The 13944-nt window shown below is 35.2% G+C and overlaps 1 protein-coding gene across 2 annotated transcripts in view; it reads left to right on the top strand.

Annotated features, from left to right (window-relative positions):
- The window catches only part of LOC113108465 (low-density lipoprotein receptor-related protein 1B-like), a 133607-nt gene that overhangs the window by 85281 nt on the left and 34382 nt on the right, over positions 1 to 13944 (top strand). For both annotated transcript variants that reach the window (XM_026271611.1, XM_026271610.1), the window contains one exon: positions 13003 to 13122. In XM_026271611.1, coding sequence (XP_026127396.1) covers positions 13003 to 13122 — 120 coding nt within the window. The remainder of the gene's footprint in view (positions 1 to 13002; positions 13123 to 13944) is intronic.

Below are 13944 nucleotides of genomic sequence, written 5' to 3'. Positions count from 1 at the left end.
CAGATGTTGGTAATGATACGTAAGACAGATTTAGAGGTTGCACAGAAGTGGAAAGTCTGGACGTGTTTTTGTTGGTGATTTAACCGTCTGCAGAACTAAGCAACATAGTTTACTTCATCAAAAGGGCTAATTGAATGAGCAAGCACTGGTTGCTGAGTTGTTTGGGCCGGGACATTCGACATGTGTTTCCAGCCATACACCTGCAGACGGGAGGAAATGAGGTCACTGCGGAGAAGTTGGTTCATGGCAGCTGGTTCTCCTCTGAAACTTTCCCTCCCCCTCTCGTAATGAATATACATAATGAATCCCAGGAGGGTATTACGCAAAACTGTGGCCATATGGAAGACAAAGACAGCATTCTATTTCACCTTCACACACTTCTGCAATTCTTTATTTTACTGGTTGTCCTTCAGTGGAGTGGAGACTTTTTTTTTTTTCCACCGCCTGGCCGCCTCTTTTTCACTGTGCAAAATCTGGCTCCTCTCAGCCAGTACTGCTTCTTGACAGGTGGAGATGAGGAGAGGGCATATTTGAATTTAGGAGCTCTTAGGTGGGATTTTCAGAAGTTCCTCACAAGCTGTGAGCATACAAGTGGCAAGAAAATGTCTGGTGACAGCATTTGGTCATAGTAACAGGTGGTTATACACATAAGGTCTTTCAAAGGGACTGTAAAATACTTTTTTGAATATTTTATTTCAATAAGCACAGGTTTTATGTTTTCTTTTTGGAACTGAGTGGTCTTAGGCTTTATTGAGTGCATTTACGAGCACATTCTTTAACTAGTTATGCTTAATAAACCTCATGGTCATGTAAACATGTTAAACCTTTTTTCTTTATCGAGGTATGTTCATAAATGGCTTAGGAATAAACTGATTGACACAGGTGGATTTTTGCCTATTTTCGCAACTTTTGTCAGTATATTAACACCTTAACCTGCATTTTCTGGGTAATTTAAGTGTGCATGTGTGATATGTAACAAAAAATGTCCAACCACAGCGAGTGATTTGCAGAGGAGGAAGAAGTATTTCACAAACTTTTTTTTAACCCAAGAATTATCAAAAATGTTTTCTCATTTCATGCAGGCATAGGACAAGGGCTACAGTTGTACAGTTTTTTGGCTAGAAAATGATTTGTGAAAAGCAAGCTAATATCAAAACAAATTTTATTTACATTGTCTTTATGCTGAAATGCAATAACAAATTAACACCCTTAGGTAATTTCATCGATTGTGGTATGTGCTTGTATTATGTTCAGTCATAAAAAAGCAGCTCATAATTCCCTTTCTCAAAAGCAATTACATACCAATTAAAGTATTTACAGGAGTAGAAAATAAAAAAGAAGAAAGCTTAAAGTCTCTTTCAGTACAAAGGAAGTCTCTTCACAGCCCTGAGATATGATTACAGAAATAGTTCTCTATATGTGTTGCACATTAAAACTGCCTGCTTACTGTTGTACAGTCTGGATCCATTGAGATGCTTCTCTCCCATTTAAAGCATGAACAAAAATCTATGCCTAAAGACATGCACAGCAATTAAACAAAATTTAAATGTTGTTTTAATTTAATTTCAATTCAATTCATTCAATTTCTCCCTGCTCTGTAACACGCACTTTCTCTCTCTCTCTAGTTTTTTTGCCTCTTACTCCAACTTTGCATGATATGTAATCACAATAACCTGCTTTCTGTCAGCTTATTGAAGTGCTCATGTGTGATACGTGACAGGAACGCATTATTAGTGCAGATTTAAGAGCATCTAGACCAAGCAAACGTCTTGAAGTAAAGAAAGAAGGAAATATATCACAAAAGACTTTTTCATGGCTCAGAAAATAATACAAATTTCTTCAGAGAACATGCAGCAGAAGTAGAAGTAGTTCAGTCACAATTCATAGTTTATAACTGCATGAGAGGATAATATACAAGCTGCAAGTTTCCCGACATGTTGCAAGCTTAATTTAACATCATCTGACAAATGTATGGAATACTCTTGAGTCAGATATGCAATTGATTATATTTTGACGTCACTACTTGGAAATAACCTGATTTATTAATCAAGTCATGTAAACGCAGCTCACTTGCATTGTCAGGTTAATGATGTTTATGTAAATGGGGAAAACTGATTATTTTAATAAGCTGATATTTGTGAATTATCAGCTTACTAGTGTGCATGTAAATGTGTTCAATTAACTGTTCCAATAATTCACTTATTTTCACATAGCTATGAGAAGTGTTATACATAGATACATATGTACTGTATTAAAGGGGACATTTGACATTGCTAAAATAACATTATGTTGTGTATTTGGTGTAATGCAATTTTATGGGCTTTAAGGTTAAATATATATATTCACAGTGCAAAGTTGATATATTTCCTCAGCAACCAGCTCGGATCAGCTCTAGGCATGAAGAAAAACAGATATCATTCTCTTTTGGAACATCAAACAAAGTAGTTTCGCTTTCACAATGAAACACACAGCATCTCCACAACATGGCGGCGCGGGAATAACAATACTACAGCCAGAATGAAATTATGCCTCCTTTGCAAATCTTCCCACATTGTGATGTAGAAATGGGGAGTCTTGTTAAAACAAGCCGTTTTAGGTATGAGTGGCTGACTCTTAACATTTGTAAAGAATATCTCTTTGGATTTGAGATTTTATTCTTTGCAACTTTCCAGATCTTCTATATATATATATATATATATATATATATATATATATATATATATATATATATATATATATATATATATATATATAATTATTATTATTATTATTCTTAATCTTGCTGACCTATCGTCATAAGTATTGATGCAACCCTACAAAGACAACTTTGAAAATTAACTATATTATTCAACAAAACCTTGCTGAAAGTAAATTAATCAGTGTGCACATCAGCAGGCATTAACTTGTCGTAAGTAAAACAAGCATTTGCATAGTTGTACAAATTTGGAGATGTCATTGTTAATAGATAACACTTCTTTTGCAAAGTAATGAAAAAACATGTCACAGATGTACCTTCCCTCCCTCGCTTTGCCTCTCAACAGCATTCAATTATTTCACTTGATTAACTTTTAATTTCCAACAATTCATATAAACAAACAAACAGTATCCCCCAGGGTCAGGATGGCAGCGGTAACAATGGTGCCAATGTAAATATCCACAAATGCAGTGCAAGCCATTTCCTGTTTTCTCTTCAGTTTAAAGAAAAGTGGAGTGCATTCACCTACACATAAGCTATTAGCATATTTATTGAATTTTTTTGTGCAATGATATGTAATATCATCCAGAATCCATGAAGCGTTCCCCTTGCTAGCTGCTGGTCATTTTCAGATGAAACCGATGATGTTCAGTGATGCTGTACAGTTTGTGGCCGTTCACTGTTGTTTGAAGATGGCTCATATTGTTAGTCTCAGCGGGTCACACACCTTTCATTATCAGGCTACCATAAATGTGAAAGTCAAGTACCTCATTTGAATGGTATTATGACAGTGTAGCACTCAATGTGGAGTTGACTGTGCTTCGTTTGGGGATAGTCCTAAACTGTAATGTGGGGTCAAGTTTGTGCAATAACAAGAAATCACCATTGACTTTTTGACCCGTTTGAGTTCATAAAGGCATAGGCTAACTCTGGAGGATTAACCCAGGAACCAAATGCTTCTTAATCCAGGATCCTTCGGTCAGTTTTAGTCTCATAGTCACATTATTTTCACTAATAGGATTATCTAGAAGAGAAGGAACAGTCTTTTTGGTAATGATCGCAGCAAAGCTGGCTAATGGTTTTTATGCATGACTTTTGTGGTGTTTTAAACTGAAGGTTGTGTGATATTCCATGATGAAACTCACACATGCCAACACTTAAAAAAAAAAATGTAGAAACAATTAAAACTTACAAATTGGTTATTGCACATTTCAAGGAAATATTGAAATACAAAAATAAAATATTGTTTTTATTATTATATATTTTTTATGTACTCCAACAATCTTTGTTGTTTTATTAACATATTTTTAACAGTAAATGCTAGAGCATTTAACAAGTTAAACTCTTTACGCTGTAGTAACTCTAAATGCTGTGACTGACTTAAAGCTCGGCTTTTTCACTGCTATTTTTGACTTCTAGAAATGCCAGGCTTTTGCATTAGTGTTTGACGTGCTTCTCTGTTTTCACTGTATCATCTGAATCATCTGTCAAATCATTACCTTTTGTAATATTTTGAAAGAACCCAATACAATCTGGAGATATCAAATCCAATTACAGCATTATTCTTTCTCTGTAGAAAGGGAGGTTAAAAATGTATTGAGACGCTAAATTTTTTACACTGATGCTTTTGTCTTGCATATTTATGGGAATTTCCATCACTTAAATGAATACAGAAGATAATTCTTAATGCTTATTGCATCGGGATTGACAAGAATATGCACAGCTTGGACATTATTTAAAAAATATATATAATAAAGTAACAAACAGATAAAAAATATATAGTTGTTTTAAATTCAAACTAATTGAAATTAATACTCTATTTGACTGTATTTTCTATCAAATATAATTTTCAAATTAATTCCAATCCATCAAATAATACCATCAGCCTTGGTGAACAAAGTGTTCTTCCAAAACATTGTATTGCATGTGTATATCAAATTCATTGCAATTTAATTAAGAAATGCTTTGTGGACTTTTCATTCACAAACATATGTTGATAAATATGGCATTTACTTTAACATCAGGAATGCATGAAGTTGCACACATACTGTGTGAATTTTAATTTGTCAAGAGAGTAAAATTTGTAACAAATTGAATTCCTCTCAGAGAGGCAGGCCTACGGCATGCTTATTAAACACTATTGCTTCTTCAATGGCCATGGCTTGTGCAAAGATCAGCATCTTAATTTGGTCCCAGATTAATTAGGGGGCCCTGAAAACCAGGCAAATGATTGGATTAAGACAGACCTTGGAGAAACAAAGGCCATGAAGGTCTCCAGAGCTGGCCTGTAATTAATCCATATGGGAAAGTAAAATTACAGACTTCTGCTGCTCTTTCTTTTCACTCATGTTTGTGTGGGTGGGGTAATAAGTAGTTTTCAGGCCATCTGTGTATTACTTCAATAGAAGAAAGAATCTTCTCTAAGTTATTGATAAGAATAACAACTTTATCATTAATTTGCCACAGGTTTAATTTGATGTTTTCCAAGTTCTGTTGAGCCTCTCAATGAAATGAATAATAGTTGGAGATGTGATCTGTTGGGCAATGCATAAACATGCATAAAAATTCATAGGCAAAGAACAATTTTCAGCCGTCCTTACGTCAGTCTTCGATTTTACACCCTTCCTATATGCTGATTTGGTGCTCACTATTTTCATTGTGTTTTCTAAAGGGATAGTTAAATGAAAACGCCACCATTTTTCCATATTCCACTATGTTTTCCCTCAACTTAGACAAGCTGATATGTACCTCTCCCGTCTCAGTGAGTACACTCAGTCGCTGTAGTGCGCTGTGCCACTATGCTAGCCTTTATCTTAGCACCATTCATTCCTTAGGATCCAAACAGGGATGAATTTAGAACCCACCAAACACTGCCATGTTTTCCCTATTTAAAGACGGTTACATGAGTAGTTACACGAGTTCTAAGCAGATAAAAAGTGATAACTATAATGTATGGTGGAAGAGCACTTTGCAGCACTTCGACCTTGGCGCAGTAATATCACCATTTAAGTGTTTGGTGGCTTCTAAATTCATCCCTGTTTGGATCCCAAGGAATGAATGGTGCTTAGCTAAACGCTAGCATAGTGGCACCGCGTGCTACAGCAATTGAGTGCACGCACTGAGACGGGAGAGGTACGTATCAACCTGTCAAAGCTGAGGGAAGAACATATTAGAATATAGAAAAATGGTGTCGTTTTCCTTTAACCCCAAAATAAAAATGATGTCATTAATTACTCACCATCATATCATTCCAAATCTGTAAAACCTTAGTTCTTTTTCAGAACACAAATTAAGATATTTATCTGAAAACATGCACGCATGTCAAAGACTGACATGGAAGAGAGAAAAAAAGTTGTTAATTGTTTTTTTGTTTTTTTTGGACACAAAAAGTATTCTCGTAGCTTGATAAAATTACAGTTGAACCACTGATGTCACATGGACTTTTCAAAAAGGTCTATACTACTGTACCTTTCTGGGTCTTAAACATCTCAGTTGTGTTGCTGTCTATGGAAACTCAGAAAGCTCTCGGATTTCATAAAATTTTTTTACAAAAAAAATGTTTTTTGTTTTCTGAAGATGAACAAAGTTCTTACATGTTGGTCTTACAGGTTTAGAATCACATGATGGTGGGTGACTAATGACAGAATTTTCATAATCGGTTCACCTAACACCTTAATATTTTTTGTGAAAATTATACTTTCTTATGATTCATTTATAGATAAGATTTGTGTTAATACAGTATAATTGCTGCCAGTTTTGATCTATTTAGCTTGGCTATAACAATAGAGCGGCAGAAACATATATTCGCTCTCTTGAGGGTAAGTAAATGAATCTCCCTTTAAGACAATTGTTTGCATATTGGACTTACTTTTATTTGAGAGTTTACTGTATTTTATTGTATTTTTGAAAGTCACGGGATGCTGTCATCAAGGTCAGCAAGTGAGGACCACCATTGATCTTTTGCTACTGTATGTTTTTCAAGGCTTTTAAAGTTAGTATCTGTCCTTGACATTTTTCTGTAGGAATTTTAAAGAAAAGGTCCCTTAAAAGGAGATTGTTCCCACTTGGCTAGGCCAGGGAGTCAACAGCTTACTGGTGGCCCCTCGTGTGGCAGAACACCCCGAGGACAGTTTGTGATGCACAAGAGGAGGCTGGCTCAGCACAGGAGAGATGCGATGCTGAATTTATGGCAGTGGTGACAGGGCACAATAAGCATCAAGTGAGCCTCGTCACGCACTGCCAGCAGCATTCCGTTATCACGCCCCTCCTGTGGTAAAGCTTCATGTGGGCTGGGGCGACAGTGATTGGAGGGGAGGCTGACCCTCTGTCACAAGAAAAATAAGTGCTTTGCCATGGAGAATATAAAGGTTTACTGCTTCTGGTCCCAAATTCTTGAAACATTCTAAAGTAAAATTCTTCTTAACTGCTATTTTCGTCTTGAGAATAAGTTAAGAGTATTTTGCATTAAAAACAAAACTTTTGAATAATTCCTGAAAATAATGTGTCTCATTCACTAATAATTATGTGGATTATTTGTATTTATAAGATGAATTTGTACAAACATTAATTTGTTCTTAACTTTGTTTTAATGTTAATGAATCTGGAATATTTTAAATAAGCAACTCTGTGCCAGAAGAAGCAGCCAAACTAGTGGCATAAAATGGCTTTCCACTAAACTCTCCATTATGGCCTTTGTTAATTCCCAGCAAACATGTTATACTTTCTAAAAATACAAATTTTCATCTGAGAGATGCATTGAAAAATCTTTGCGCAATGCTGCTTTTCTCAAAAACCGCTCGATCACAATAAACACCATTAAAAACAAACCAAGATTGCAGGCTTCTTATTAGTCAGCTGCACATATGCATATTTGTAATTCATTTTAGTATGGAATTTATTGGTGAATTATGTTTTTCTCTTGAAAACATGCATAGGTAGATTGGTGTTTATGCATCATTACTGAATGAGATCATAATTAGCATCTTAAAGTTGGGATAAAAACTTTTAAGTACCAAAAGTTAAGATGTTTACTGAATGTATTAGTTTATTTACAGTATCTAACCATACAATATAACACTAGCTGTATAAAATAATCCAATAGGGAGCTCATTTTTAATTTAAGAAATTGTAATTTATAATTTTTAGCAGCATTCAGGGCATATGAGAGCACCCATAACCAGGACACGTTCTCTCTAGCAATACACATACTGTGATACAGGACACATTTATAAAGTGCAAGAAAGACGATGCAACATTTACAGAATGCAAATGATTGCAACAAACCACTCTACCTTGAAATGTTTCTTTAAAAATAACTATTTAAGATAAAATTGAAAAAACACAACAAGAACAAGTGCTAAACTCATGTCAAGCCAAAATATGCTCACACAACATTTAAAAATACATTTTTGGTGGACTGTCCTTTTAAAGATGTGTTGTACTTGTCACATGACTCTGTTTTAATGTTTAGAATTCTCTGATATGACTTCTGTAAACTTTTCTTTAACTTTCCCTAGTAAAGCCATGACATTTTCAGCATCAGCAAAAGACATTGTTGTGAATATCCGTTTGCTACGTGCCGGGTCATGAGAGCTTACTGAAGTTTGAAAGCAGATATAAGGATTAGTCCTGTCTGTCAGCATACCATCTCATCCCTTTGCTTGGGCTTTTGTCTCCACAAAGCAGGTTGCATCCAATAAAAAGTTCATGAATGCAGCTGCTTAGAGTTATGGAATACCTGTATGAATAGCAAGATCAGATCTTAAACTAGTGTAGCTTTTTTTCTGGACTATCAAAACACAACAGGTCCTAAATGTGCTGTAGGCAATTTTAGTTCAACCACAAGCTCTTTCTACAAAACCCCAACCTCCAATCAGTCCACCAACCCCATGTCAATAACCTGAATGTCCAGAATAGCATGCAGAGAGCATGCATGAGCTGCATAATGAGCATTTCGGTCAGCTGTGTGACTGAGAGGGAAGAGTTACAAGAAATAATGTGAGGACAAAATAAACGTATATAATTTTATGTTTGTAGTTTATTTAGAATATATTTAATTATCCCATAACATAATTTAATATCCACTTGCAAGTGCAGATAAACACATTATTAGGAACAATCAAAGCTGACTTTCAAAGCTGATTTTTTTGCATCATTACTCTAGTCACACAATCCTTCAGAAATCCTTTTAACAATCAGATTTTCTACCAAAAAAAAAAAGTATTTATTATTATTATTATTATTATTATTATTATTATTATTATTATTATTATTATTATTATTATTATTATTGTTATTATTAATGTTAAAAAGAGCTGAGAATATGTTTTCAGGATTTTGGGGATAAATTGAAAGAATGGACATCAAGCTTTTGAATGGTATAGTAATGTAGTGTATATATTGTTATTGAAACTTCATAACGTTTCTCTTGATTATACATTTAGTAAGGAATTATATTTCTGAAAAGGTCTAACGTGTCTAATGTCTAAAAGTGTAATGTTTACAGGTTATGTGAAAACTAGTACAAGTATATAAATAAATAAAAAGAGACTTACTCATGTTTATGATCTCTGCTGAATGAAGCGCTTCATTCTTTTTTTCTGAGGAAATCCAAATCTCAAATCCTGAGGTAATCCACATCACATCTTTTTGGGGTAGATCATGCCTTATTCCCCTCATTGCAAAGCAAACGGTAAAATAAAACGGCTGCATTGTTTTCTGTTTTGTGGGCATTTACAAGCCGCGCACATCAGTGAAACATTAGAATCTGAATAGGGCGTTCAGCGCGGGGGCGTGGTCACATTAGAAGATAATGAAGGGATACTCCCTAAATCTTTGTTGACTATTATCCAACCTGTATTTGCAGATTCTGTAGCAAGCATAGTTCCATTTAAGCATGGCACTGCTGCTAGGACATATCATGAAACTTATGAACCCATAAATCTTTCATATCTACTTTAGCATGGCTGCTACGTGTCTCAGCCATAAATTTAATTTTCACAGACCATCTGCGTTTGTTTTATCTGTCTGATTTCAATTGCACACATAACTGGAAAGCACTTTTTTATTTTATTTTATTTTAAATGAAGAAACTCAATAAATGTTACTTTATAAATATTGTATTAGTATTATTAGTAGTAGTAGTCATATTTTTATTGATTAATAATGCATTTTATTTTGGTTTGTATTAAACTCAAGAGTCAAGAATGTCGATGGATGCTAATTTTATACATGTTTTGTTAGTAGTTGTAATAGTAATTATAATAGTAGCATGTAAATGTATGTAGATTGATGTATAAAATCAGTATTATAGGATGCACAGGGCAGAAAAAGAAAATGTACAGAAGTAGATTTGGTTTGATACAATGAATAAAATATAACCAGATATATGGCTTGATTCTATTAATGAATGCTCTTCTAATGATGGTAATCAGACACTAGATGTAGGAAATCAAAAGAACAGATTTGCATACATTCCTTTAATGAATGTTAACAGTCACATGTCTTGTAATACCTGAAGTTAAGCTCTTCTTTGTGAGGGCTCATTATTTTAGATCGGAATAGTGTCTTATTCACATGTGTTTTTGTGAAGCTGTTAAATCAGTTGTCTTTGTAGCAATTGTAATTATGCAGCTGAATCCACACCCACAAATGTCTTAAGAGTGCAGTGAACAATAGCCGGTTGGAACTAAGGAACTGCCAGATGATTTAATATGTGACAGGCAGACAGAGGGGTTCAGAGACGTGCTGATGTGGCCTTTGTTGCACTGTATGAAAATAATTTTAGGTTGTTGCACTAGTATTCCACTGAGACCTTCCAGAGAGAATGACAGACGGCACAGCACGCAAGGCAGACAAAAGACACCTCGAAAGTGAATTTTAGGGTCGTCTTAGTAGAAAATTGTCATGTTATGCTCATTTTGTCAGATATTCCACACACAAAATGCAATGCATTTTTGATGTTTGCCTTACAGGATCTATTGTAAGAGCTCAAATAAAGAAAATAATTAAATAACTTCAAAAAGTATTATTAAAGTGGTTTGGGGTCTCTATTTTTAATCCAAATGATAGAAATTATGTTTTGTGATTTGATGTTTATAGCTTACAGTGACATTTTTTAATATGACTGTATGTGTAACTACGGAGCCCCGCACATGGTATACAGGGAAAAAAGTAGGCTAAATCGTGCACACGATTTACTATTTCGTTCTCTCGATTTGCTAAATTGTGTACATGGTTTATATATCGAGAGAACAAATTGTGCGGACGATTTAGGAAATCGAGGGAATGAAATAGTATTTGCGTGCATGTTTTAGTACATTGAGGAAACAAATGAGAAAACGTGCCTACTTTTTATGACATCGGGGGAACAAATTAGTAAATCGTGAGGTTGCGCTGTTTCTTCTTGATAGATGAGTTTTGTGTCAACTTCATTTGTTTCCTTGATCACTGTGTGCATTATGTGTGTATGTGCATGTGAGGCAGAGATTTCAAAATAAGGGCCTGTTGGGTAATGGGTGTGTCTCTTTTGGTGCTTATCAGTATCATTTGGAAAAAATAATTTAGTGCACCTTTAATTATAGCTATGTATTTATTTACTTAAACTTGTGAAAACTTTCAAGACTTGTTAAATTCACCCTAAAACACCAACGTGATCTCATGAGTATAAGTGTGTATTTTTACGTTAAATGTGGTTCTACCACACGTACATTTACTTACGTTTTCATGCACATAAAAATGTACAACCTAGACGTATTTATAGCAGTAAAACGTACAAATACTTACGTGTTAGCAGCTAAAAAAACGTAAATAATCTAACGTTTACGGCACTGATATCGAACTCTCATTGGTTCTCACATAATTCGTCACAGATTGCGACATGTCGTGTTTCAGTTGATAGACATTTGAAATCAGTACTGCGCCAGTGCGCCTTCACGGAGAGAAGACAGATTCATAATTTCATGGATTAATAAATTAAATTCTGCTCTGTACCCTATAAAAACTATTACCTCCAGAGAGGACTGCGACTGGAACTAATTATCATTTGAACTAGTTTTGGTACCACTTTTAATATTTTTTTTTGCAAAAAATAAATGATTAACGTTATGTTTGTTTGTCTGCTATTTGTTTATTTATAACAGTAACGTTATGTAGTTTTAAGAAATGGTTATGGGTAGGTTTAGGGGTAGATGTAAGATTAACGTTAGTGGCTCAAAAAAACATTTTAATGTTATATTTTTTACTAAAATTGTGTTTTATGTTTTATTCTTTTAACATTCTGTATAAAATGGGTAGGTTTAGGTTCGGGTGAGGTATAGGGATCTTACATTTATCAAAAAAAAAAAAAAAAGATAAAAAGGGAAAATACACATAAATTAAAAAAAATAATAATCAGATACGCATTGAAAAGCAGCTTCATGAGCAAATTTATATGGATAACTTATATGGTCGTCTAAATATGTACGTTTTGACTGTGAGATCAGGCTGAAAACACAACATGCAAAATACCATTATATTTAAGGAGAAAAAAAATCGGTATCAGTGGTTTTTATGATCTTTAGGGTCTTTATGGGTTAGACTGCTTGTGTCATTGTGTCATGTGTAAAGAGTTTGTTTTGCATTTGTTTTCTGTACTTATTGCAACTGGAAAATAAAATGGCCTTCAAACTATTTTTTTCTTCTTCCCCTATGAGATGTAGTTCATTGGGATCATGAACCTTTCTGCATGTGGTACATTATAACTGTATTTTTGTTCCTTAGTGGCATTTTTGCAATAGTAATGGAAGATTCATATTCAGTTATTAGAAAAAGGCATTGGATACCAATCAAAATGTTTGTTATGGGATGTCAAACAATCATGGAAAAAGCAGCACTTCCATTCTGTGCTTGCTAAATGTGGTGTTCAGCAAAGGTTTACTGTGGAAACTATTAATGGAAAACCTAATAGCAGTTGTGCACAAGTCTTTTGTGGCAGGTTGATTGAGTTTTGAGGACCGAAGGCCAGGAAGAATTGCTAAAAGCTTCTGCAGGTCTCCAAACAAAACCTTTTTCTTTCCCCATAGAATTTTCAGCAGAAAGGTTAGGTATTTCTTCTAATTATACCTCTTTTTCCTTGTGTGGAGCACCTCTCTGATTCCACCCTCACGGAGTGCTATTGATCCCCGCCTCTGGCTCACAACTGTCAGTACGCTCTGGCACATCCTTGCGCTGATGGCAAGGAAGGGCTTTTAGAGGGAGTGAAATCAAAAAGCAATTTACATGTTTTTCCCTCTCTCAAACTCTTTCTCTCCCTCTCTCTCCTCCTACAGAACTCCTGTCAGCCTGTCACGAGCTGCATTGCCGCTATGGATGCATCATGACCAGAAACGGCACATTCTGCTTCTGTGCCGATGGATTCGAGGTGGGAGATGATGGGCGTAGCTGCAGAGGTAGGCACTCTCAGGGTCACACCAGGCATATCAGACAAATGATCAGCTTTGGGCGATGAGGGGGAGAGGGGTGGCTGTCTGTCCCTAGGGTGTCTTTTCACACCCCTGTCCTGCTTTATTTGACACATGGCATTGACTTCAGAGGTCAAAGTGACTTCTCGGCCTGGTTTGGCCTAAATGAGACCCTCTGAATATAATGTCGAGGCTGGTTGTTTTACATGATGGTGAAATATATCTGATCTATTGCCATGTTGTGACTAATTGTCTCAGTAGCAGAAATCAGAGGAAAGATTTACAGCAATGAATCTGTTCCAGTCAGGGAATGCAGTACACAGCGAGTTCTCTTGCCTTTTTAAGCATCAACAGCACAAATCCTATACTTTAGATTACAACCTGCAAAGAATTATGTACGTATACTGAATCTACAGTGTACGTTTCTGTAATTATAGTGTATCTATAAAAAACGTACATGTATGTATAAGGAAACAGTATGTTATGTTAGGGATAGTGTACATCCAGCCGGTTGTTCTCTTAGAATAAACCCAAACAGGGGTATCAGGACGCGGAGGGGTCTTGTATCAGCCTGAAGGTATTTATTCTAAGATAACAACCGGCTGGATGTACATTATCCCGCTTATAACACAGCTTCTTGCCACATAAATAAATAATTAGATGCAAAATATTTATTTGAGTTGAAATATTTGAACGCAAATCTTCTGTGAACACTGCAGTTGTGAGCAAGCATGAAATTCAAACTAAACGGACATTTAAGGGAAATGACACAGTCAAACCACTTATTACACAACATTTCACCACATAAAT

Source organism: Carassius auratus, chromosome 9, assembly GCF_003368295.1.
Source record: "Carassius auratus strain Wakin chromosome 9, ASM336829v1, whole genome shotgun sequence".
In the NCBI taxonomy this organism is placed as follows: domain Eukaryota; kingdom Metazoa; phylum Chordata; class Actinopteri; order Cypriniformes; family Cyprinidae; genus Carassius; species Carassius auratus.
Note: the sequence above shows the minus strand (reverse complement) of the source record. Positions and strands in the feature narration are given on the sequence as shown.